Here is a 27,955-nt window from a genome sequence, read left to right as displayed (position 1 = left end):
AGTGGAAATTCTACATACAAAGAGTTTTCACAGTTGGGACCCTAACTTGATATTTGTCTAATGCAGTTACTGTTCCCTCCATGCTCTCCAGAATACACATACTCCTTCACTGTATTAGACCAGGTTTTAGCCAGAGAAACTTCTAAACTGAATATATTATTTTTAGAATTATTTTAAATATGTTTGTAACTGGCTGTGTATATCACCGCCAGAGGTAATGTTAAAAATAGCAGTAATAAATTCCTTCATTTGTTAATAGTAACATTGAGGGGACCAAATTCTCACTTTGGTTGCACAGTTATGTCAGAGGCACTGAACTAATGTAACTGAGGTCAGGATTTGGGCTTGTATGTATTAAATACAGAAACACTTACTAACATTGTGAAAGGGCCAAATTAATTAAAAAATAACAGAGCATAACATAAGAGAAAAGGGATTTTACACAACAGAAGGTGTACAACATGTCCATCTTACCCTAGGGCTCTACCTCTGGGGTAGAAGGTCAGGCAGATTTTGCTTTTTCAGATCCTCCAGCAGACTGTGCATCAGTCTGTCACGTGTGTTTGTAACTATGGCTGGAGCCTGGAAATAGTATCTTCCCAGCTAAAAGCTCAAGCATTGTCTTCCAATGATTCCTGTCACACTTACTGGGAGGTTGCTTATTGGAAGCCATTGTGTTGTCTTCTGGCTAGTTTCTTAACAGCCCTACTATTAAATTAATCCAACGTGCATCCAGTAAACATTCCAGTAACCCAATGTAGCCATACTATCCCACTAACTGTCTCACTAGCCCCATCACATACAGGATTTGTAAATTATTACAGATCAGCCCCACGTCCTTCACACAAGTTCATCTAGTACCACAGCACTGTCACGCTCCACTTCAAATTGTCTTCTGACTGAAGCATCAAACTAGAAATTGGAAAATGTGTGTTTCTCTTCCTGGGTCAGCTGTAAATGTCTTGGGTAACCTTGGGAAAATCACTTAGTCTCTCTGCCTCATTTTCCCATCTGTGAACTGGGGATAATATAGCCTCAGCTCACAGAAATGCTGAGGGGCTTATCTGACTATAGGCTTTGAGAGTCTTGAATGAAGTGCAAAGTAGAAGTAAGAAAATTAGAAGTATAGAATAGTCATATAGAATGGTATTAAGCATGTCAAAATGATTAAGTGTTAATTATTATTAATAAAAGTTAGCACTTGTATAATGCTTTTCTTCATTAGACCTTGCATCTGCTTTAGAAAGATCAGCTAGTATCATTATCTCCATTTCACAGATGGAAAAACTGACTCAGAGAGGTTAAATGACTTGCCTAGTGTCACACAGCAGGTTCATTGCAGAGTCTGGAATAGAATGTGGATCTACTGACTGAGTGAGGGTGAGGTCTGTGAGGACTCTGTGCACTCAAGAGATTCTTTTACATGTACATACAATTTAAATGTTTTTTTAAAGCTATTAAAATTTATTTTCAAGGTACTCTTCACAAGCTCTTACTTAGCGCTAGCCTCACTTTCCATTATAAATATGAGCTGAAATAAATGTAAAATTACATAACTTTGTAGTAAATTTTCTTTGATTCTGTGATGCACAAAGATACAGCTTAGGCCGGGTAATGAAGAGGTGTGTGCTAGTTAACTTTTTTCAAAAGGGAATATATAGAATTTGTTTACAGTGTAAGTTTTAATTTTTGAAGCCATGGGAAAATGGAATGTATCACAATGGATCAGGTGTGATATTTTATTAGAGATGGACTCAGACACAGAATTCAAATCTGGATTGGGAGTGTTTTTGTCTAAAATATTGATACAACCAGATCTAGGTCAGTATTGAAATTTTATAAACACTTAAAAAGTCTGGAAGTAGTTGGGCCTCTAGTTTTGGTTTGGGCCCCAACTTTGTGCTTCTCGTACCGTTTAAGGATATGTGGCTGTATCACTTGTCATTTGGCTGGTTCAGATTATTAAGTTAAACACTTCATAATAAGAGAAGATAAAACCTTTTCTCTGAGTGTCATTTTGTTACATCAAAATCACCTCCTGCACTAGATATCAGTGCATGTATTCCTATATACAGAGGTTATCGTTTGTTTGGTGAAGAACAACATTTGCACCAGCTGAGCACAAAAACGTTCAATTGGTAGTTAAATCAAACTTTACATTCAGTCATTTTAATTCTTCTGGGAATATTTTTCCCTTTTAAAATATCTATTTTTTCTTTTGTTTCTAGTTTATCACATCTTCACTCTACCCATATTTAAAAAACAAATACGCAAAGTTCCAAAAACAAGTGTGTACATTTATTTTGGTGGTCTTACTAAAAACACTTGTTTTTGGAACTTCGTGTGTTTGGTTTTTAAATATGGGTAGAGTGCATAGGAATACGTGCACTGATATCTAGTGCAGGAGGTGATTTTAATGTAACAAATGAGAATGATAAACAAATGGGGAGGTAGAGTTGGGGGAAAATGGGAGGTAGGACAAAGGTTACAACAAAATCACACAGTTATAACCATGTAAACATCTGGATGGTTCTGAATTTTAGTTAGTTTTGTTTTTGGTTTTAATATGGCTAATGGCTAATGGAAATTGTTTTTGCAGGGTCTTATTCTGTGTCCTTGCCCTTTAAATATCATAATTAAGCTCTCTTCCCTTTTCCTTCACAATGGAACAGGTCTCTTTACATACATTTATCTGTTGATCATCATTTCAGCAATGTTAGGGACAAATTCCTTCAGTTATACCACTGCAACTCCATATATGGGGATAATTGTTCATGTACTTACTACTCACTAAGCTTTGTGTGTATATGCCACAGATTTGCTGCACGCTTCTCTTTCTGCTAAAGCATGAGAGAACTAGACAGATGACAAATGCCATGTGTTATAAGTATTATTTTACAGCTACAATCCATTTTTATTTCATAATGTTCTACTTCTGACTTTATCCTGTCTTCTAAAGTGTTTTATTAACTTCCTAGATTGTTGGTGAAATCTTGAGACTCAATGAAGATCCTACGGTTCATGGCGTTGCCCTTCACCTCTCTGAAAATGCATACAGCAGCAAAATATTAAATGCAATAAAACCAGAGAAGGATGTGGATGGGTAAGCTAAGTAGTGAGAGGTAGCCAGAGCAGATACAAGTTTTATGGCTCTAAAATCTATTTTCCCCATTGCTTTTCACTAATAGATTCCTCAGTCACCATGTTTAACTGTCATTAAGTGTGGACAAAAGCTTATAAAATCAAGCAAACGGTGTCTGCTTAAGTCATGTTGATAGTATTGTGCTTTAATCTTTGCTAACTGTAAGCCTGAGAAGTAGTTACTTAAAGCCAACAAAAACCATGTTCCTATTTTATTCTCTCATTCGTCTGCCAGTCCTCCGTGGTTGTCGTTCTTATTAATTTCATTGACAGCATTTTTAAAGAAAGCTCCAGGGTGAGAGTCTTGGCTGAATGTCTAAAGGGGGAATGGGTCTAAGGTAGTTTTAAGTCACATTTGCACCCTCCCAGTCTATCCTGAACTGCTCCAAGGGCTGGAAAGGGCCCTGGCGTAACTTAAACAGTCATAGGGTCCTGTCTAAATTACAGCAACAGACCTGGGCTGCCCTACCGTTTTGTTCCTTTTGTCTCTTCCTCTCACTCTTGCCTTTTCTCACACTGCTCCAACCTTCTGGAATAACATTCCTTCCTGGACGTCAGATATACTGAATACTTCCAAACCTCTCTAAACTCCCTACTGCTTTTATGTAGCTTTCCACCCGTCTCTGACAGATGCTCCTCTTTCTGTTTTTCCTTCCTCCTTCCTTCCCTCATATTTTACTTGAACGTGTCGAATTGTCATGCACTCGTTTTATTTCTTCTAGCCCTTGTTCCCCTTCTTTTATCTATCTTGAAAGTTCTATGTTGTTTTAAATCTAAGCTCTTGGGGGTAGTGCTAGATATAGGAGTTTAGAGATTAAAATAATCTAGTAACCATATACTATTGCTAGTTCTATGAGCCATCCAGTCTGTATTTTAACACATAGGATGTAACCCACAGGCCAAGCTCTAATTAAAATATATCTCACACACACATTCTGTTCTATATGTCTCCATGTTTTTCCTTTATAGAGTATCAGATGTAAACCTGGGACGGTTGGTGCGGGGAGATACTTACAACTGTTCAGTTTCTCCCACTGCCAGCGCTGTGATGAAGCTTCTTGAAAAACTAGGTAAGACAATCTTGCGTGATTCTATTTCTAATATTGCCAAGTACAAGGTTTTGTATTCCTGATGGTTTGTGAGATTCCTGTATAAGATCCTTGGTAGTGAAATCTTTCCCTAGTATTTTTTTTTCCAGTTTTTGTCATACATTAGTCTTGTTCTGTATTTCTTCATGATTTTTTCTGATATGCACAAAATAAACATGTAAACTCACTGCACTGTAGTGGATTTGCCTCCTGCAAAACCATGGTAACACGTTAAAATAAATAAACCCTGCAAACACCTGTTTGACTTGGTTTTTGTCGTCATATATATATATATAAAATTTGGATAAATCAAAATTTTCCTGTAGATTATTAATGAATGGAGCTTTTGTTTTGGACTACATTGTATATTTGGTAACATTGAAATTGCAGATGACTTTACCTGTAAACAACCAAAAATTTGGGTTTTTTTTGCATCTTTTATAAAGATACTGTCAATGTACTGGCTTAAATCAATTACAACAATCATTCAAAAATAGACTTATCCCATTGTGCTTCTGAATTTTGGAAGCAACTGTCCTTTAAAAGTAGGCAAATTTTAAATAAATTGGTGAAGTACCTTGTTACAACTGGATAAATTAAAGGATTATATGCAAACAAACCCAGATTCCATTTAATTCAGCAATATGTACTGAACATTCACACTAATCAGGGTAAGATTGTCACTTTTCACATAAACAAATTGGAAACTACCTTTGTGTTAGTTCTTCCAGAGACAAGTGTATGGCATTTTCAACATTGCAGTGATCAGAAGTTTACTAGCACATAGAGCCCTTCTATAGGGCTTCTTGTAATTAAAAACCTTGTCTCTTAGTAAGGCAAATGGCAGAACGTCCACTTACGTGGACATCTGTGGGCTAGCTCCATGCTCCAGTGAAGTTTAGTATTGAATGTCTTTTACTACAATAGACAGCTTAAGTGACTGATGCCTTTTCTTGTCAAGCAGTTAAAACTGTAGATGGAAAGAAGGTATTACTAGTGGAAACTTGTGGGCCTCTGGAAGCCTCTTTGCAGTGCCTGCTTCAGAGAAAAGGTGCCATGACTATGAGCTGCCAGTGGAAAACACAGCAACTTCAGAGCAAGGTAAATATTTTCTAATGTCAAATCATAAGAATCCACTCAGCAACTCTGCAGTCTTTTTAACTTTTTCTAACATTGTAGGATGATTCTGACAATTTACAAAAGGAAGTAAATAATTTAAGACGGCTTGGGTTCATTCAAAACTTTGAATACCCTCTGCCACTAGAATATTTTAACTAGTGCAAATTGTTACAATTCATGAGATTTTTATGCTTCAGCATAGGTTTGGGGGAGGGAGGATATTTAATGGTATAATTTCACAGATACAGTAATAGCAACCTATCAGAAAACACTGTTGTGAACTAACAACTCAAGAATAACTTCAGAATTGTGCTACTGACTTTTGCCCCTTTTTAACTGTAAGTGGTGAAGCTCTTTTTAAAAGCAATATCGTAATTGGATGAGATGAAGAAAAATGTGTTGTAAGCATATGTATAACTGTTTTATGTTGTATCTAAAGGGTTGCTCTTACATGTTATTCTCCCACAATTTTTTAAATCTCCAGTTCCTTTTGATAATTAATAATGAGGAAAAAATCAGTTTGCGTATGCTTTGACCTCAGATTTCTCTCAGAATTTGACTTTATTTCCTGATTGAAGGAAGGGTTGGAGGAGGGGCCTGATGAGATGATTGGGGGTGAAAGCAGAGGAGAGCTGAAGGAAGCTGGCTGTATAATAAACGTATAGAGGAGATACGTTAAAACTGTCCCAAGCAGAGCTATTTATAACCCATAAAGAGAGAAGAGCCAGATGCTTCATGAAGTTCAGTAGGGACCTCTCTGTCAATCTATTTTGTGTGGAATGTGCTTCAATATTATAATATTGGGTGGCAGTACAAATCTCAAGCTATATCATTCATGAGCAGGCTCACTGTTCCATTGTTGGGACTGTTACAGCACTCCTAATTTTCCTTCCCCTGCTCACTCAAAAGCCTTAGCTCAGTGAGACGTTAAGAGCCCTGCTTCGGAATATTATGTATAGAACCACTTGTGAACTTTTTTAGATTGCCAGCCATACACTGGTGATCTTACCTTGTCTCACACACAATTTAAAACAAGTTTTATGCACTCATGTACTTCAATCAACCCTTTTCCAGAGTGCTAGAAAGAGACACCCACTTCTCTCTGCCATACCAATAGGACCACTTGCATGAGGGTACTGTTATATAATTTATGACCTAAAGAAATTCACAAGTGCTTCCCGTATTAGGACAGAGAGAAGCAGAACTCTTTCTAGCACTGAGGGACAATGGAAAAGGGTTGATTGAAGTCTATGGGCATGTCTACACTTACCTCCGGAGCGATCGATCCAGCAGTGGTCAATTTATCGTGTCTAGTGAAGACGCGATAAATCGACCGCTGAGCGCTCTCCTGTTGACTCCAGTGCTCCACCGGAGCAAGAGGCGCAGGAGGAGTTGACGGGGGAGCATCAGCAGTTGACTTACCGCAGTGAAGACACTGCAGTAAGTAGATCTAAATATGTCGACTTCAGCTACGTTGTTCACGTAGCTGAAGTTGTGTAACCCAAATCAATTTCCACCCCGCCAGTGTAGACCAAGCCTAAGAGTATGCAGGACTTGTTATGAAATGTTCCTTTAAAATTTGTACGTGTTTTTAATTCTTTTTTACAAAACGGTTAGCAAAGGGACAATCCTAGACTCTCTAGGTTCTACTGTATTACAAATAATAAATGCTAGAGAAAAGTGTATGTTGTTCCACTCTCTGTATCTAGTTCTTACATGTATTGGGTAATTTACAGTGAATAAACCTAATCTGATGTTCCATAGAGAATACCACAAGGTGGCAGCCAATTCAAAAATTTAATGTAGAATATTTGTTTTGGATTCAAGGCTAGAATGAAAAAGGAAATATACTTTGAATTTAAGTTGAACAGGTGTGGTATTTAGAAATTTCTTCTTTGGCAAATCAGTGTTTTTACAGTTGATATCACTGTTAGGGCTATCTTACTTTTGTTTTAGGTGATGGACAACATTTTTAAAAGTATACACTTCTTTCAGCTGTGGAAAGAAGTTTCCATAGTTTTTAATTTAAATCTAGTTTTTTAATTTCATTCTTTAATCATGTCTGTCTGTCTCTGTGTTTTATGACCATGTACTGCAATGGTAACTAGAAAAGAAGGATGTGTTTTACTCATGTGGAGGGGTCCTTACTAATTATAGTAAGGGCTTGTCTACACTACAAAACTAGGTCGACTTACAGCCACTGCAGTAATTACATCGGCTGTCAGTGTCCATAATACACTCCTTCTGCCAGTTGTGTGTGTCCTCACAATGAGTGCTTGCACCAGCTGAAGTGGGGCATTGTGAGGAACTGACAGCTGGAGTGTGAGGCACTGACAGCAACTTGGGGCTCACAGCTGGAGCCCTCCGCCCTAGGGCTGCCAGTCAGAGTGGGTTGGGGCTCAATTTCACAACAGGGAGCCTATCAGCTGTGAAATTGACATTCTTGTCAATTTCACAGCTGCTATTATTTCACATTTGGTCTCTGGCTCTGGCTGTCAGCCCATAACCATGCTCAGCTTTCTGGCATTTTCTGTGACTTACCTGTCCTAGCAGATCATTGTTAGGAAACAGAATTCAAGGGCCAGGCAGGATGAGGTTTGAGGTTTTACATGCCAGTCTTCTTTGGTTCATTTTAACTTCTGTCTCCAAAGGAGTTTCCAGTTTGTCTGGCGGTCTAATCAGTGGGGCTCTGGGGAAAACTTGTTTTCACTTACCTCAGCTGCAAGCCTGGACTACCATGGCACCTGAGCAGTAACCCTCCCAGTTCTAATAAATTTAGTCATGTTGTTGTGTATGCTTGTTGCTTATAGCTTGTTACTCTATTCTATTGCGTATCCAGACATCTTCACCTTTGTCATATCCCAAGGGAGCCCAGGAGCTAAACACAAGGTTTCTTGCTTGCCATCATCGAGCATTGATGGTCCCATATTTATAGTGTCCCATTATAATAACTATGGGTATATTTAAGGATGTGGACTTGTTGGTTTCTGTTTTCTTTGCATGCTGAAGGGCCTGACATGTTTTGTGAAAATTTGGAACAATGTATTTTGCTTATTGATGAGGGTTCTACCCCTGTTCCTCCAGTAAATAGTCATTAAAGTTAACACAACAGAGAGAAAAGCAAAACATTAAATAATGCAATCATACTTTGAATCTCTGACTTCTGTACGTATATATCTATATTTGAATATATTATTGTGGCATTTAACAGAGGTTTGCTGTGGTAGACCAAACAGGTTTGCTTTGTGGTATGTACTATGACAAGGCAAATTAATGTAAACTATTTTAGTGACAACTGTGATAAGTGTTTATTTTATACATCAGTTTTCCAGACCAAGTTAATATGGCCATTTCACTGAAGCATGAATCTCGGGTTTACCATTTTTTGACATTAATTGTAGCATGAGCTAGGAATTAATCAGACATTTAACTCAAGGTGGAGCTCTGCTAGTTTATCATTTAAAAAGGAAGGAGTTCAAATAACTGTTTTCCTCATTCATGTTAATTTGCTAATAGATCTTTTAGTCACTGGGGCCTGATCCAAAATTCAATATTGTGGACTGAAAAACTCCCTTGCATTTTAATGGTCTTTGGATCAGGCCCTGTACCTCCATGGCTTTTGTACTGCCTCTTTATTTCAGACAGTTTCTTTTGCCGGAACATTTTGGAAGGAAATTGGGGAGTTGGTGTGTACTTTAAGCTGGTTAATTGATTTCAATGAACATTTGTCATTCACAGGGTCACTACAAAGGTCACAAATACTTAAATGTTGCCTTTGTTACCTTAAACATTACCCAGGAGATTTCTAAAGGAACAAATGGCAGTTAGCTGATTAATTCCCAGTTGCATTGTCTGCCTCTACAGACTAACTTTCATATTGTCCTTCTAATCCTTAAAATTGTTTCCTGCATCCCCAGCAAAATAAGCACTCTGGTAAAGTTTACTTTAATTGTACGGTGAAAGCAGAATGCTCATAAATGGCAATAAAGTGCTTGGTTACAAGAACTAACCATGGTAGAAAAAGAGGAAAGTGCTTGTAACTTGCAAACAATTGTGTGTCACGTGAAAACTCATGTTCTAGACACCGTGATGATCAGTGCCTTTTAAATAGGCTTCTTAAAATAGAAAACATTAAAGGCTGGCATAGCCCTAAGATTGACTTACCAGCTGCATTTTAGATTTATTTATTTTAATTGTTTTGTAAAGCAAATCTTTTCCTGCCCCTGTCAGCATAGCAGAAATAAAGGGACAGCTTTAACATTCCTCATTTTTATATTATAATTAAAGGTTGTGTAAACAATTCAGCCTTTTATTTTCCTCCTCTTTATTTCCTTTGATTTTGGTGCAGTGAACAGGCAACTACATTTCTGCATTAGAATTGAATTAGCTTGTTTTTAGCTATTATAAAAATAATTTTCTTGTCACAGCTGCATTATGACCTGATTCTTAACAACCCCTGGATTTTTAAATAGTTAGAAATGGACAATTCCAATATTTCAGAAAACTCTAACACAATCATGTGCAACTGCTGTAAAGAGATACTGTTCTATTTCAATTTATGTTGTATGTAAAATGGGATTATTATGAACTAAGAAATATTCAAGCCTTTAGATAAATTAAGATAATCTATTATCATTCTGTTAATACTTATATAGAAAGCTCTTGCAGACACTGACCCTTCAGAGTGCATTTGGCATACGGAGAAGATTTAATGACATAATTTTAAGGAACAACTAATTTTGTTACTTTAAAAGCCAATAATCTGTTCCACTGTTTACAAATGATAAAAGGGAAAATGTAATGTATTTAATTGCTATATGATGTATTAATTTTCTACCGAGATTAGGTAATCCAGTTGGTGGAAAACTATTGTCTTCTAATGAAAAACACAGATAATTATTTTGCCAAAACATGAATAATACTTAGCACTCATGAGAAAATTTACTAAGACCATTTCTTCAATTATTTTTTGAACATGACCCATGTTGTGTCTATTTTAAAAGTCCTTGCCTTGTGTTCATATTTACTGTAAAGAATTTTAGACACACACTGACCCACTTATATGTCAACATAATAAAAGGTGGGTAAAACCCATCTGAACTCTAGTTCACATTTTCAACCAAATGTAGGTTTTATTTAAGGTTTGATTTGGGTGCCTCCTTCCCTCTCTTTGGCCTCTAAGCAGCCCTGTTATCTTTGCTGAAACTCATCCTTGAGTTTCAGCCTATTTAGCTGTCTTTGTTGAGCCAGCTGTGGACTGTCCTTTCAAATCTCACAAGAACCAAGATTTGTGGGCTGGGTGGGACTCTGTGGTGTCAGACCCAAGCAAGCATAAAAGAGCATGAGACATAAATGGAACAGCTGTCTAGAGCACAGCAGGAAAAAATGATTATACAGGAATTTCTACTGATAATGCTTTGTTAGATACTGTTCTACTGTGTGTGTGTTTTCAAAACGTTCAAATTCTTACCTGGTCATTGCTGTTTCTTGAATCTTAAATTTAATCAGGCATTCTAAAAGCCAAAGAGTAAAGACAGCAGAAGCAAAGAGGAGCAAATGTAGTGATCTGAGTTTTAGTGCCTTGCTCCGCATGCTGGTAGGACCTGGAAATACAGTAGAGGTAGCATGTAAGCATATGTGGTATATGGAGCACCTCCCATTAGCCTTCCCCCTACCATTTTTTTCTTCCTCACCCACCACCCATTAAGCAACACTGACATGCTCCAGAATGAGCTGAGATCAGGCCATCTGAGCTAGGCCTTGTCAATGGTGGGAGTTGAGGTTGGAAATAAATGGAGGGAATCTTACTGGAAAAATGGTCTCTGCCTACTTTCTTTTTCAGTGCCACTATCCTGTCGTCGTCCCCGTTAGAGGCTGTGTGTTTCCATTATGGATGTAACCAGAATAATAGAAACTAGTGCTTGTTTCAGATGTGATGAAGAATGTTATGACGACTTTCCTAGGGTCACTGACAAAAAATATCACAACAGATGGGGAGGGGTCCATCGCTACTGCTAACTAATGCTTAGAATGTACTGAGTTGAAGCACTGTATTTGCAGTGAGTGTATTTTGAAGAGCTAAACACTCTGTGAGAATAGCATTGTTCCCTATTATCATGGCTTGTTTTTATCCCTTTCTTTTGGTGAAAAATAATGACTTTGTTGTTGTTGTGTTTGAACACTTAATTAGGGTATGTCTACACTACGAGAGTAGTTTGATTGTACTTAAATCGAATATGTGGAATCGATATTACAAAGTCGAATGTGTGTATCCACACTAAGGACAGTAATTTGACTTTGTGAGTCCACACTAATGGGGCAAGCGTCGACATTGGAAGCGGTGCACTGTGGGCAGCTATCCCACAGTTCCCGCAGTCCCCGCTGCCCATTGGAATTCTGGGTCGAGCCCCCAATGCCTGTTGGGGGAAAAAAATGTGTCGAGGGTGGTTTTGAGTAACTGTTGTCATCCAACCATCACTCCCGCCCTTCCTCCCTGAAAGCATCGGTGGGCAATCAGTTCGCGCACTTTTCTGGTGAGTGACAGCGCGGACGCCACAGCACTGCAAGCATGGAGCCCGCTGCGACCATCGCTGCAGTTATGGCTGTTGTCAACACCTCGCACCTTATCATCCACCTTTTCCAGAGGCAGATGCTGAGAAATCGGGCGAGGAGGCTACGGCAGCGCAGTGAGGACATGAAGTCTGAGAGTGGCACAGACCTCTCACAAAGCACGGGACCCCGCGCCGTGAACATCATGGTGGCAATGGGTCATGTTGATGCTGTGGAACGGCGATTCTGGGCCCGGGAAACAAGCACGGACTGGTAGGACTGCATAGTGCTGCAGGTCTGGGATGAATCACAGTGGCTGCGAAACTTGCGTATGCGGAGGGGAACTTTCCTGGAACTTTGTGAGTTGCTGTCCCCTGTCCTGAAGCGCAAGGACACCCAGATGCGAGCAGCCCTGACTGTCCAGAAGCAAGTGGCCATAGCCCTCTGGAAGCTTGCAACGCCAGACAGCTACCAGTCAGTCGCGAATCACTTTGGCGTCGGCAAATCTACCGTGGGGGTTGCTGTGCTGCAAGTAGCCAACGCAATCATTGAGCTATTGCTGTCAAAGGTAGTGACCCTTGGAAACGTCCAGGTCATCATAGATGGCTTCGCCGCGATGGGATTCCCAAACTGCAGTGGGGCTATAGATGGAACTCACATCCCTATCCTGGGACCGGACCACCAGGCCAGCCAGTACATTAACCGAAAGGGCTATTTTTCAATGGTGCTGCAAGCACTGGTGGACCATAGGGGACGTTTTACAAACATCAACGTCGGATGGCCGGGCAAGGTTCATGACGCTCGTGTTTTCAGGAACTCTGGTCTGTTTAGACGGCTGCAGGAAGGTATGTACTTCCCGGACCAGAAAATAACTGTTGGGGATGTGGAGATGCCTATAGTGATCCTCGGGGACCCAGCCTACCCGCTAATGCCCTGGCTCATGAAGCCCTATACGGGCGCCCTGGACACTGAAAAAGAACTCTTCAACTACCGTCTGAGCAAGTGCAGAATGGTGGTGGAGTGTGCTTTTGGACGTCTCAAGGGGAGATGGAGAAGCTTACTGACTCGCTCTGATCTCAGCGAAACCAATATCCCCATTGTTATTGCAGCTTGCTGTGTGCTCCACAATCTCTGTGAGAGCAAGGGGGAGACCTTTATGGCGGGGTGGGAGGTTGAGGCGAATAGCCTGGCCGCTGATTACGCCCAGCCAGACAGCCGTGCGATTAGAAGAGCCCAGCGGGACGCGCTGTGCATCCGGGAGGCTTTGAGAGCTAGGTTCCTCAGTGAGCAGGGTAACCTGTGACTATTAAGTTTGTTTAAAGAGAAGCTGAACCTGCCCCCGTTTCTTTACCCACTTACTGTTGACTATCCTCTCCAGCTACATACCCCGTTCACCCCATCCCCCCTTCCAACACACGTTTAAAAATAAAAGAAATGGAACTTTGTTAATGAACACCATTTTCTTTATTACGGATTTCGCGGTAAAGTGTTGAAACTGGGACGCAGACTGTGGTTGGGAGTGGGCGTAGTGATGGAAAGAACGCTTCTAAACTCGAGGAATGACAGACTCCTGCTCCTAGAGCGGTCCGCAGTGGTGGACTGGTTGTTTCAACGGAGCCTGCCACCCCTCCTTTTCAGGACTCTGTGTGTGGGGGCTATTTGACTTTGTGGCGGGGGAGGACAGTTACAGTTCCCCTGCTGCGTGGCTCTGTGATCCAGGATAAGGACCGCTGCATAAGATCTCTATCCGCCCTCCCCCGCCACAAAGTCACATGCCCCCCCCCACACACAACATGAAAACCACCTCCCAGACTGACCAGGGTGCCTAGTGACTGCAATGTGTGTGACACCTTCTGCTGAACCTGCCCCCGTGTCTGTATCCTGGTAAAGGTGACTGTCCTCTCCAATTACCAACCCCCTTCCCCTCTTCAAACACACTCTCCCCTAAAAGAACATGATGGAAACAGTAATTAACAGAAACGTATCTTTTATTAGCAGCTACACAGTTAGGGGATGAAACTGGCAAGGACTAAAAACTAGAGTGCCTAGGGCAAACTAATCATGATAAACCGGACATTGTTAGATTCTTTTGCAGTAGTTGCACTGCCAAGGACTAAAATGTTAAGCGCCTAGGGCAAACAAATCATGAAAAAACCATTGTTAATATTCCTGTTCTGTTCAAAATAAATGTTTGCATGTTTAAAACACTTACTGACTGATCCTTCCCCTGATTCAGGGTCTGGGTTAACGCCTGGGGACGGCTGGTAGGGGATCTCTGTGAGGGTGATGAAGAGATCCTGGCCGTCTGGGAAATCAGCGTTGTAAGCGCTGTCGACTGCCTCGTCCTCCTCCTCACCTTCCTCATTTTCCCCGTCCGCTAACATCTCCGAGGAAGCAGCCGTCGACAATATCCCATCCTCAGAGTCCACGGTCAGTGGTGGGGTAGTGGTGGCGGCCGCACCTAGAATGGAATGCAGTGCCTCGTAGAAACAGCATGTCTGGGGCTGGGATCCGGAGCGTCCGTTGACTCTTTGGTCTTCTGGTACGCTTGTCTCATCTCCTTGATTTTCACGCGGCACTGCGTTGCATCCCGGCTGTACCCTCTCTCTGTCATGGCTTTTGAGATCTTCTCGTAGATCTTTGCATTCCGTCTTTTCAATCGCAGCTCCGAAAGCACGGACTCATCGCCCCACACAGCGATCAGATCCAAGACTTCCCGATCAGTCCATGCCGGGGCCCTCTTTCTATTCTGAGATTGCATGGTCGCCTCTGCTGGAGAACTCTGAATCATTGCCAGTGCTGCTGAGCTCGCCACGATACCCAAACAGGAAATGAGATTCAAACTGGCCAGACAGGAAAAGGAATTCAAATTTTCCCGGGGCTTTTCCTGTGTGGCTGGTCAGAGCATCCGAGCTCGGACTGCTGTCCAGAGCGTCAACAGAGTGGTGCACTGTGGGATAGGTCCCGGAGCTATTAGCATCGATTTCCATCCAAACCTACCCTAATTGGACATGGCCATATCGAATTTAGCGCTACTCCCCTCCTTGGGGAGGAGTACAGAAATCGAATTTAAGAGACCTCTGTGTCGAACTAAATAGCTTCCTTGTGTGGACGGGTACAGGGTTAATTCGATTTAACGCTGCTAAATTCGACATAACCTCCTAGTGTAGACCAGGCCTTAGTCAGTTCAGCTCTTAAACATATATGCTACAAATCCTAATGGTGTTAAAGTGGGGACCACTGTTTTTTAACATTCTCTGAAATCAGTGAAAACTTCTTCCCTCCCTCCAGCAAGCATGTGTCTGTATATCTTTCATCCTCCTCTCTCCCCCCCACCCCCAAAATCAGAACAATGCCATTTGTCAAAAATAACTTGTATTCATTGTGTAGGTGCAACTGGAAGAAGGTAAGGAGGGTATGCCTTGGTGGAAAAAAAATGAAAATTTACTACCTCAGTGAAGTCCAGATAAAATTTAAAACATTAGACCTGCAATAGCCACAGGGTTTTAAATGATTACTCTTTTTTTTTCCCTGTTTAAATCAGATTTTGTATATTTATTTCCACTGAATGTGGCTACAGGAATTCCATATCTGCTTCTCCTTCCCCTTTGCCGTTATTAAAACTGAAATAGTCCTACATCAGACCTAGAAAACCCATGTCTTCATTATGCCCATTTACATTTCAGTTAAAAAAAAAATTATATTTTGTCTTTGATCATATGGTTTAAAAATGGCTTTTGTAGAAATCAAGGAAATGAAATATTTATGCAACTTTTACTGCAAAATAGGTTTTCAATTATCTGGAATATACAGTTACTCCATATCATTACCATTAAATGTTTGGCTTGCCCTATCTGTATTGTTACTGTTATTTTAACCTTTAGTCTTTTGTCTTGGGAATGGGTGGTGGTACTTAATCTGCTTCTACTTAAATCTCATTGGAGAGAGTCGTATTTTGTTATGAGGTAAGGTTTCAAATTATTTATTGGAACATGTCTTCCCAGTTGAAAAGATTTTCCAGTGAGAGTGCAAGATTCTACTTGAGAATCAGCCTATGAAGATCTTTACCTGTCCTTAAAATATTGCTTATTGTGTTATGGATTATTTCATGTGACATTTGTCATTGTTTCCAGTGTGATCTGATAACAGAATGTTATTTTACCCATTTTGCAGTATATACTTGGTTATTCAATGACTGCATATTACCATTTGTCAATATCTTTCTCGTCCTTTTGGCTAAAATGAAGTGTAGCAGCAAGCCTGACCCCAGATGTACAGTACCTTCCCTTTTAACTTGTGTAAATTTGACTTTAAACATTAACTTTAATAAAAATTTTATATCTGTTCTACATCTGATGCATCCTCTGGGGACTATATACTGCACTTGCAGGGGGATAGACTTGATGATTTAATAGATCTTTTCCATCTTGAAAGTCTGATTTATTTCTGATTTAAGAGATTAGCCCTCTGCATGCCTCTGAGCTTTTTTTGAGTGATTTATAAGCAATGGAAAAAAATGGGTTATGGCAAAAAAAAATCATCCTGTGTGAAGTGAAACTGAAATGGCCTGATGGGGTTTGTGCATACCTCTGTAACTCTCCTTGGTCAATCCATCAGCCAAGTTTATAGGAAATTGATTACAAAAAAACATTGTCGTAGCACTGACAAAGGCTATGGCTATAGAATATTTTGTATGCTTCAGTTGTTGTTTTTCTTTTATGAATTTGTTTTAAAACCCTTGCAAGGAAAAAACATTATTTCTCTTAGTGTAATTGAACTTATAATATGTGGTTTTTCTTTCATTTTCTTTCTTTTAAAAGTGGGGGAAGGGAAATTAGCAGGGGAGGTTTATGCAGATGTTATAAATCACCTGCTGGAAAGTGGTTTGTTATATATGAGGTAACGGTAAAAAATAAAATAAAAAAGGCCAGCTGTTTTTGTGATATATTTACAGATGTATACAATTTTGGCCATCCAACCTGCTATTAGCATTGGCTACAGAAATATTATGTTACTCTTGTTAAGATAGTTATGCGGTGTTATGATCTGTAGTCATAGAGATGAGAACAGTTGGTTATGTCAATTGTTTTTCAACCTTATAATTGCATATATCAGAATTGATCAAATGTATTGGATGAAGGCTCTTCGGAATTATCATTTGTTGAGATCACATGTAGCAGTCTCAACCAATTTGAAGCCTCAGTGCTAAGCACTATAAACCTATACAAATGTACAGTCCTTGTTATATGGTGTATACTAGCTGACACTACATATCTGAATTATACCGGTGTTTGAATTATACTTGAATTATAACAGCTACAGTATTAATCTTTGTTTTGATGTGGAAAAGATTGGGTTCCTGTAACTCACAGGACCCACTATTTTCTACACCAAAACAGAAATTATTTCTTAGGGTGTAAGCACTCACTGTCGTAGTCAAAGTACTTCTAAACTGCTTGTGAAATGAAAAGTCTTGTAAGTGAAGCTGTAAGTCTTTACAAGCCTCTTGGTGGGTATGTGTCCAAAGAGTCTCTCTGCATACAGTGATATGTATAGATCAGTTTGTAGAGATTAAAAAAGTACCAGTACCCAGGAAAGAGCAGATAGTAATACAAAGGGCCTGTGTGGTACCTCAGTTTTCTTGAACCATTAAGTCCCTAATTTGGTAAACTTGTACCAGTCCTTAACTGATTCATGATTACAGGTCCATGATCCAAGATTTAATATGGGAATACAATATTACACAATGCAAACTAAAACTTTTCTCATTGAAATTCTTATCAACCAAAATGTATCTAAATGACCTCAACAGTTGCTAAGATTATGAAACTAAGGGAAATAGATATTTAACTTATTGCTAACACACACATTTTAGCCGTAGGAAGACATTGAATAGCCCAAAAGTATACACTTATTGTCTTTTACTTGCAACGTAGAGCAGACATGTCTGTTGTCTATTCCAATAAGGGAGGGATCATGAGGAGTCTCAGAAGAAGAAGAAGAAGAAGGTGTCTTTCTCAGAATTTTCCTGCATTTATTATTGAGATGCAGTTTGAAATACTAAGAAAACGAACAATATAAACAAAGCCAAAAACCAGCTCCAGTGCACAAAAAATAAGCTCAGATTAAATCAACATTGAATTTGACAAATACGTATTCTAGCAGTAGCCGTGCATGAGCTAAGGGTCTCTAATTAGGTGAATCTTAATATCCTAGAATGAAGGTCAGGTGTGCTATTGATTAGCGTTTGAGACGAGAACAAGGTTCAAATTCATGAAAGCAACTTGCTCTCTCGTCCAAAGAAAGCAATCATGTTCTAAATCCTGCATGAAATTTAACAGGCGAGATTGACTTCCCGTGTTGAACAATATCTCACAAAGATTGGGGATCAGGATATTCATTTCCTTTCCCTCACAAGAGAGTTCCATGCAAGAATGAATAATTAAAACCAAAACGCAATAGAGTCTAATAACATTGTGTTGGTGCCCTTGATAATTTTTAATTTCTGGTTTTCTTTTATGTCTTGAATAAATAGGATTATACTAAATAAGTTCTGTAAAACAAATATTAGTTAATCATATTTATGTTTTTTTTAACATGCTCAAAAAATACATCAAAACTATTAAAAAAAAATAGAAGTGCATTCTAAGTTCAGCTAAGGTAACTGTAAAAGCCAAATCTAAATAGAGTTCAAAGTTAAGAATAAGCTATTTTCTGCATGTATAACTCTTTGGACTATAATTTCATCTGCAGTCAAAAAAGCAAACCAAATGTTAGGATGAATAGAATAGAAGATAATACAGAAAATAGTATAATGGTTTTCTATAATACAGTGGTTCATCATCTGGAATACTGAGTACAATACTGATCAACCCACTTCCAAAGGGATATTGCAGAATTAGTGGGGATTCTGAGGAGAGCAACGAGAATAATTAAAGGGACAGAGAAACACTCTCATGAATAGATAGCAATTGTTCACCCTAGAAAATAGGTGAGTAAGAGGAGACAAGATAAAAATATATAAAATAGTGAATGATATAGGGAAAGTAGGTTGAGTGTTTTTCTCCCTGTTTCACAGTACAAGAACAAGGGGACAGCCAATGATTGAAAGGCAGCAAATTCAATCCTAATGAAACAAAATTATTTTCATACAGTCAGTGATTAGACTGTGGAACTAATTGCTACAGGATGTCGCTGAAGCCAATTAATTTAGGAAGATTCAAAGGATTTGGGCATTTGTATGAATAACAAGACTATCCAGTGTTACAGTAGCTAATGATAAAAGATTTTAGATGGGATGTGAAGCCTTGTACTTCTGGGTTTGAGGCAATAGCTAACTCCCAAGGGCTAGGGTGAGACCTTCATTGGGGGCAGATTATTCCTCATCTACTGTGAGGTTTTTCATATCTTCCTATGGAGCTTCTGTTACTGGCCACTGTCAGAGACAGGATACTGGACTGGATGTCTACAAGTCTGATGCCCTATGGCTGTTTCAATGTTCATCATAAAACTACCTGTGCTTATGAAAGAAGATATTTCTCAAAAGCGTGGATGTTAACCAGTTCTGACTTGGCCACATTCTGTTTTGAATAAATGTATTTTGTATACTTAAATTCCATGTTCTTTTAATTAGAGAAATGTATTCTTCTTCACTTGCTGCCTTAACTGTTTGTTTAGTGGTGCTATGCACTGTTAAATGGCTGCTGCTTTACACAACACTTGTGTTTAGAAAAGATGGGTGTAGTTAGTGGTACATGAAGTGATTCACATGAATTTAAGTTGCTGAGAGTTTTAGGATCTGACAGGGTGAGAGACAATATATAAATGTAAGAAATTTCCTAATGCCATTGAAAATAATTGCAATATTAATAATACAAAAAAAAAAGTATGGCTGGAATACAATTTACAGTGACACCGGTACATGTGATTTTAACTATGATAATACAAAACTGAGCTGGAAGCCTTGGGGACCCTGATCACTCTAGAAAGGAGGCTGCCTGTTGAATGCGTAATGTTCCATTATAAGGTTGTTTGGCTTGCCCCGCTTCGCCCGCCTGGCATTCCAGCTGGGGAACGGGGTCGGGGTGCAGGGGCTTGTCCATTCTCCCTGCCCGGCATTCCAGCTGGGGAGCGGGCAAGCCCCCGCACCCTGAACCCACTCCCCGGTAGGAGTGTTGGGCAGGTGCAGCGGGGCAAGCCCCCAACCCTGCTATACCCCTGCCTCAATCAGGCTTCACAATCATCATTGGTGAGTACAGTATTAAATTGTTTGTTTATAATTATTTAAAACTTATACTGTATATAATGCCTTTTGTCTGGCGAAAAAAAATTCCCTGAAACCTAACCCCACGACTCCCCCTTTTATTCTTATAGGGAAATTGGATTCACTTAACATGGTTTCGCTTAAAGTAGTGTTTTTCATGAACATAACTACAGTGTTAAGCAAGGAGTTACTGTAGCTGATTTCAGTCTGAATCAGCTTGGTATATCCTCCAGTTGTCCTGTTAGTAACTCTCTCACACACCCCTTGCCTTGCAGCCTTATTCCAGTGCCTGAGAAACCCCTCCCCCCCCCTTTTTTTTTTCCATTCTCTGTTCAGATGATAGTGCTTTTAGATTTCTCCCATTTCCACCAGATCCACCTTCCCCCTTCCTTGCCATTGAACAGTGCCCAAAACTGCTGTTCTGATGGAATTTTTAATTGTTATTTCTTAGCAGGAATTTCTTTAAGATTGCATCACACCTGATTTGGCCAAAAAGAGGCAGGGATACTAGCCAGGCTTAAGTCAGTTTGTAGTGAGGCTTGCAGAGTTTGTGACGCTTAGCATCTATTGACACATCTTTAGTTATTTCCAAAATCTCTACTGGCTAGAAACTATTTCTGCATTCAGCCTTGATGCAATGCAAGGCCTGTCTTTCCATTTTGTGTACCTTTGTATATGTCTGTGTCTCTTCTTATAATTTAGGATACGTATTATTCCTTATCTTGTGTAGATTCCTGTAACTGTTACAGTGCTCTGTTGGAGGTAGGGAGTAGGGAGGAAACAACAGCTTATGCCAGGGCTCCGGAGCCAGATGTGGCTCTTCAGAAGTTAATATGTGGCTCCTTGTATAGGCACTGACTCCGGGGCTGGAGCTACAGGCGCCAACTTTCCAATGTGCTGGGGGATGCTCACTGCTCAAACCCTGGCTCTGCCATAGGCCCTGCCCCCACTCCAACCCTTCCCACCCCCTCCCCTGAGCCTTGCCATGTCCTTGCTCCTCCCTCTTCCCCCCCAGATCCTCCTGCATGCCACGAAACAGCTGATCGGGAGGGGAGGAGGTAGGCGTTTATCAGCGGGGCTGCTGGTGGGTGGGGGGCTCTGGGAGCGGGGGAGTGGGGGGAGCTCATGAGGGGCTGCTGATGTATTACTGTGGCTCTTTGGCAATGTACATTGGTAAATTCTGGCTCCTTCTTAGGCTCAGGTTGGCCACCCCTGACTTATGCCTTTATTTGTTACTAGAAGGGCAATGTCATGCTCTGTATTGTCCTTGACTCCATAGAGCCAGATAAAATCAGGGGCTTCTTTTGGTAAACATGAGTTAAGGGGGGAAAAGATTTTAATAGGAATTTTTTTGAAGCCGTTGATGAATGTAGGTCAGCTGATCAGCTCTCATGTTGCCTTCCAACTAATGTGAGTTGAGTGTGTGGTTTTTTTTTTGTTTGTTTTCCCACTGTCACAGATCCAGCTTTGAGCAGTGTGTAGTTTTGCCCATGATTGAGATGTTCAGATAGTTGTTCAACAAACTGTAGTAATTTTGAATGTTTAGTTTCTTGACCTTATTTCTAATCAAATGTTATCACATTCTTTCAACCCACATCTTCCACAAAACAGAAGTCCCTCAAAAATGTCCTGTTGCACAGCATTTTCAAGTACAATGGATTTTTCAAGATATGAGCTGCATATGATATAGGCACTGATTGTGATCTCATTTTCCTGACTTTACAACAGAATGTACATACTGATTTCAACTGAGTTATTCCTGATCATCAGTAATGTAAGAATCAGGCCTGTAGTCTGGATCTTTTGCATTCACTTGTGGATACTGTGAGAAGATAAGTATAAATTGGGTCTGAATGTTAGGTCTACACTGCATGATATATTCCTAATTTTAGAATATTTTTGTTTGTCTGGTTTTTAGCTTCATCAGGCAGATGTGGTGGTGGTAGGCAGTACCAAACCTAAAGAGATTCCAGTCAGTTGGATAAGACCTGGAACAACCATTGTCAATTGTTATCCTGACTTTTTATCAGGTAAGATCAGTTTAAAATTGTATACCAATTGAAAGAAGTGTATTGGATACAAGGATAAGTACAAGATGTGGTAGAAAAGACCTGCAATGTTTAGAATAGGACATTTAAAATAAATTTATATGTATTGTGTGTATGTATGCAGGTATATCAGTTCATCCTTCCTGTACCTGATAATTATGAGTTTGGGGTCATGCATGCAACAGTTGATGAGCTTACTAGCTTAATTATCAGTATTATAGAATGTACATTATTCCTGGGGGAATTCTGTGCCACTGCGCATGCATGTGCAGAATTTATGTCCCCTGCAGATTTCTTTGCTTCCCCACAGAAAAATGACTTTCTGATGCAGAAGCAAAGGGAAACCACAAGAGCAGTCATGAGACCCTCCCAGCAGTATGTTTCGGGTGCCCAGGGCAGTTGGCAGAGAGGTAAATCACTCTGGGGCAGGGAGTGAGACTGTGGAAGACCCGGCTGGTGGCTCCTACCCTGTGCCAGGCACTGCGGCTAGTCCTGGCTGGGCTGGGGAGAATGGGACTTCCTCTTCCCGGCATGATATTTGGGGCTGTGTCAGACCCACCCCCAGATTTCTCCCCCGGCTATAGGAAGCTCTGCAAACTCCCCCATGCTTCCTGCACCTATCACTCTTCAGCTGCAGGGGGAGGGATCACTATATAGGGAGATGCTCCCCCATCCACCCAACCCCCATGCATCCAGACCCCCTCATACCCAGACCCTCCCGCCGAGCCTCACTCACCCCCGATGAGCCCCATTCCCCCTGTACCTGGACCACCCTGACAAGCCACCCGCAGCTGGATCCCCACCCTACCAAGCCCCAACCAGCTGCACCTGGATCCCTGCCCCACTGAGCCCCACTTCCCCAGCATCTGGACATCCCCCACCTCCCACTGAGACCCCCACAACAAGACCCCCCCGCCGAGCTTTATCCCTGCCAAACCAAACCCTCCCCCCGCTGAGCCCCAACCATCTTCATCTGGACACTGCAGAATTCTATTACTGTTGCACCCAGAGCCCCCTGCGCCCAGAACCCCCCACACCTGAATCCCCACTGAGCTACCTGCACCCAGATTGCCCAACACAGAATCCTCTCAACCCACACCTGGATCTCCCCACACTAAGCCCCTCCACATTTGGATCCTGCCTTCTCACACCTCATGCACCTGGCATGGAGGAGCCGGGCTCTGGGGTGTTTCTGGGGCAGGCCCGGTCCTTGCGCTGTGTCAGGGTTGGATACAGCCTCATTGCTGAGTCTGTGTCCCAGACGGGAGCTGCACAGTGATCTCCCACCTCTGTGCAGCTAGTGCTCTGTGCTCCCCAATGCCATGCTGGAGCCTACACATTTATTTGACAAATAAAATTCGCAGAATTTTACAATATTGTGCGCAGAATTATCTTTTGGCTTAAAATTTTTTTTTTTTTGGTGCAGAATGCTCTCAGGAGTAGAACATATTCCTACAAATTAGAGGGGTAAAAAACAATTAGGTCATCCTGTAGATCTGCTTCCACTGCAGGATTGTTCCCTTCTTATTTTCTAATGCTTTGTCCAGTTTAGTTTTGTTCAGAAGTACAAGGAAGAAAAAACTTTCTCAGTGGAAAGAGACTTCAAAACTCAGCTATGAGTCAGCCAGAAGAGCACACTTCCATAAAAAAGTCTACAAGAATAGATGGAAATTTGTCCCACATTGTACTTTCATTTACAAAGGAGAAAGTAGATGCCAAGTAATTTGTTTTACTTAGGATAGTTTACACGGGAGTAGATACTTGGCCTGTATCGCCACTCTGTTACACCTACTGCCAGTGTAACTCCATTGAAATCAGTGGCTTATTGAACTCTATTGATGTAAAACTGGTGTAACAGGCATCAGGCCAACTGTAAATTAATTATCTAATTACTTAGTTAATTCTACTAAAAGGTCATTTTTCTTAGTAGTAACTTCACCATGTAATCATCCATGAAGTAATAGAATTTGATTATGATATAGATGTGATTTTTTTTTTAAAGATGCCAGCGAGTGTTGGCCAGTCGTCTTCTTCAATGATTTATGAAAAAAAGCCATGGAGATTATTTGTTTGATGATACATATTGAAGAGTTTGTAATTAGTTATCTAAGACTCTATCCTGCAAACACTTATGTGAATAACACTGCAAATGTGAATAGTTCTATTGAATTCAATGGGACTACTCAGATGTGTAAAATCACTCACATGCATAAATGTTTCCAAGATCAGAGTTCAAAGCATTACGATGAAAATAAATTTGTTTATGCCATGCAGCTCATCTTATTTTTAGTATAGGAGCTTGGATCCGACAAGCCTAAGTTTCAAGACATTAAAATAAAAAATTCTAGTGCAAAGGTATGCTACAAAAATATTTGAAATTTTACTGAAACAGCTAGCTACTATAGGAGTAAAAGTGCATGAATTTTTAGACATTGAGTCAGGATTGTAGTTGAACCTATTTGAATAACATCCCCAGAAACTTCTAATTGTCACATAATAATACTTAGAACTTATATGTTGGGATAAATGGATCTCACTTTTTGATGTCAAAGCAATTGGCTTTTTAAAGTAATCTCTGTAGTTCACAGCAGAGCAATGTAATAATTTCTATTATAAGATATGTCGTCTCACACTCTCCCCAAGAACAAATTACTTAGCTTTTTAGTTTTTTCCACATACCTTCTGTGTTATTTCATATAATTCTAACGATTGGTGGTCACCACCACAATGAGTACAAAACCAACCCCCAGGTCACTCTTTGTTTGTTTTTTAATTTAAAAAAGCTAAATTATAGGCATGAAATCTATATTTATTTAATTCAGTTTTTAAACAGAAAGTGAAAGCTACCCAGATGCAAAGTCCTATTGAAAGTCATAGCAAAGCTGGCAAGCTATTTTCAGAAAGCAAATCCTGTTTTAAAATATTGTAGGAAATATAATAACCCAATACTATTAAAAAACCCCAGAATTTTAAATAAACAGATCCTGTTCAAAGCGTACAAGGAACTTTTAGTGTGCAGCTGCAGGGTCCACATGGACAGTTAGTGAGCGGCACGCCAGCGCACTATAGATTTACACCCTAGCTTGCCAGGCACTAACTTGCTGTATAGACTTGCCCTTAGTTAGGGGTCCCAACTTTCTAATAACACAAAACTGAACACCCCTTCCTTGCCCCTTCTCTGCGGCCCTGTCTGCCTGCTCACTCTACCCCCTCACCCTCACTTTCACCAGGCTGGGGCAGGGGATTGGGGTGTAGGAGGGGGTGCAGGAGGAGGCTCTGGGCTGGGGCCAAGGGGTTTGGAGTTCAGGAGGGGGCTCAGGGCTGGGCCAGGGGGTCGGGGTGTGGGAGGGCATGTGAGGTGCGGGCTCTGGCCAGGCAGCACTTACCTCAGGTGGCTCCCAGAAGCGTCCGGCATGTCTGGTTCATAGGTGGAGGAGTCAGGGGGCTCTGCGCCCTGTCTGTGCCTGCAGGTGCCACCCCTGCAGCTCCCATTGGCCGTGGGAACCCCGGCCAATGAGAGCTGCAGAGCCAGCACTCGGGTTGAGGGAAGTGGGTGGAGCCCCTGTGACCGCCTCTGTGCCTGGACATGCTGGACGCTTCTGGGAGCTGCGTGGAGCCAGGGCAGGCAGGGAGCCTGTCTTAGCCTTGCTGCATCACCCACTGGACTTTTAGCGGTCTGGTCAGCAGTGCTGACTGGAGCCGCCAGTGTCCCTTTTCGACTGCACATTCCAGTCAAAAACCGGACACTTGGCAACCCTACCCTTAGTCTTGTGCTTCAATTCCACAATGGTACCTAATAGGATAATAGTTCTTTCCTTAGTCTCTAAGGTGCCACAAGTACTCCTGTTCTTTTTGCGGATACAGACTAATACGGCTGCTACTCTGAAACATAGGAATATTGTGAGGATCAATACATAAGAGATTGTGAGGTGCTCAGAGACGGCAACGTAGTCCTTATAAGTACCTAAGATAGATATGTAGAGTGCATTGATTTCAGTCAGACTCTGCATGAGCACATATGTGTCTCTGCATATATCCAGCAGCATATATTGAGGCCCTAGATACATGCATACCTATGACATTTTTTGAGACACAACACAGGATTTTAAAAAGCAAATGTGTTTTATATAAACCATCTGCAAATATCCATCTGTCTTCCTGTGTGTGTTTCGCAGGAGAAACGCTGGAAGAAAGCAGAAACACATTTTACCTATTTTTTTATTCAATGTTTGTTGAACTGTGTAGAGAACATATACATAAAAAACATTTGTCTGTGTTGGACAGGAAGAATTCACTTAGCTGAACTGCAAGTTATTTAAAAGCCTATTATTGTTAAATGATTGTGACATCAGTGAAGTCACAATCTTATATTTGATTTTTTACTTTAAATCCATATTGGAATCTTATTAATAGATGTGCTTAAAAAGTTTTTAGTTTTTTTTCACACTTTAAAAATATCCTATTTTTAACATTTGAGAAGCAGTGAAATGCAGCCTGAAGCAACAACCATGAATTGACTATTATTTCTGCATGGTGGTGGCTACATTTTTATCTCATGTATGTAAATACAGTACCCACCCTCACACACATGAATATTTTGTTTCCCAGAATAAAGGATAAATACCAAGAAATTGTGAGGACATAATTTTCTTGTGTGGTTCTGATGACATAAACTAGATGGATCTGAAGCATTCACTTTGGGTGATGGAATTTTCTTGGATGCAGCTTTTATTTTATATAATCTGAGGTTTGGCATGCTCTTCATTTAAAATGTTTTTAAAAAGCAATTTCCATTAATATGGCATCCTGCTTATCTGTACTAATTCCTATGGTATTACTTCAATAATAATAATAGCCTCTTCTATGGGATCTTGCTAATCTTTGAAAATCCCAGCCTAAATACATATGTATGTAGTTGTGAAACTCACCCAGTTGGAAAGGAACTAGCAAGTCCCTCTGCACCACTTAAACCCTGCAGTGAGACTGCCTGGGGACACAGGCAGAGTCTGAATGAGGCAGCAGCTCCAACACCTCTGCACCTTGGTGTACAAATAGGTAGGTCTGGAGGAGACCTTGGGGGCAGGATGGAAGAGGATGTACATTTATACTGAACTAATGGACCAAAACTCCTGTATAGGAGGTGTGGAGAGACAAGGGCAGCTATTCTAGCCCATCAGTTGGAATATCTGCCATAAGTTGAGATGTTGCAACACCATACTTTTCCCCCTTTGGCCTTGGCTACACTCGGGAATTCACAGCGCTGCTGCAGCAGCGCTGTGAAGCACGGGTGTAGTCGCACCGCCAGCGCTGCGAGAGAGCTCTCGCAGCGCTGTATGTACTCCACCTCCCCGAGGGGAATAGCTTGCAGCACTGCGAGTGAGCGTGCAGCGCTGCAGGCTCCGATCACACTGGCGCTGTACAGCGCTGCACTCGCTGCGCTCGGGGGGGGGGGGGGGGGGGGAGTTTTCACTGCAGCGCTGTATAGCACCAGTGTAGCCAAGGCCTGCCTTAGTGTGTGTGAATTCTACCTCTCTAACTTCTAGATCCATGCAAAAGCCAGATTAGTCTGACTTTGTGTTTTAAGTACATGCAGGCTGAGAGAACGCTGTTGTAGGGAAATCTCCAAGTCTAATTTATACACATGCTAATCTCTGCATTGATAAAGAAGGCATATTAAGCCAAATCAAATAAAAACTTGAAATGTTTCTGTAAAGCATAGATGTCTGAAAGAGAGGGGAATTTAACTT

At 40.8% G+C, this 27,955-nt stretch overlaps 1 protein-coding gene across 2 annotated transcripts in view; it reads left to right on the top strand.

Moving 5' to 3' along the window:
- MTHFD1L (methylenetetrahydrofolate dehydrogenase (NADP+ dependent) 1 like) overlaps nt 1-27,955 on the top strand; it is a 240,469-nt gene that overhangs the window by 3,393 nt on the left and 209,121 nt on the right. The window contains exons 5-8 of one of the 2 annotated variants that reach the window (XM_054023202.1): nt 2,979-3,103; nt 4,111-4,211; nt 5,191-5,330; nt 22,079-22,190. In XM_054023202.1, the coding sequence (XP_053879177.1) occupies nt 2,979-3,103; nt 4,111-4,211; nt 5,191-5,330; nt 22,079-22,190 (478 nt within the window). The remainder of the gene's footprint in view (nt 1-2,978; nt 3,104-4,110; nt 4,212-5,190; nt 5,331-22,078; nt 22,191-27,955) is intronic. The other variant, XM_054023203.1, reaches the window with a different exon arrangement.

Source organism: Malaclemys terrapin, chromosome 3, assembly GCF_027887155.1.
Source record: "Malaclemys terrapin pileata isolate rMalTer1 chromosome 3, rMalTer1.hap1, whole genome shotgun sequence".
Taxonomy (NCBI): Eukaryota; Metazoa; Chordata; order Testudines; family Emydidae; genus Malaclemys; species Malaclemys terrapin.
This window is presented reverse-complemented; position numbering and strand designations above follow the sequence as displayed.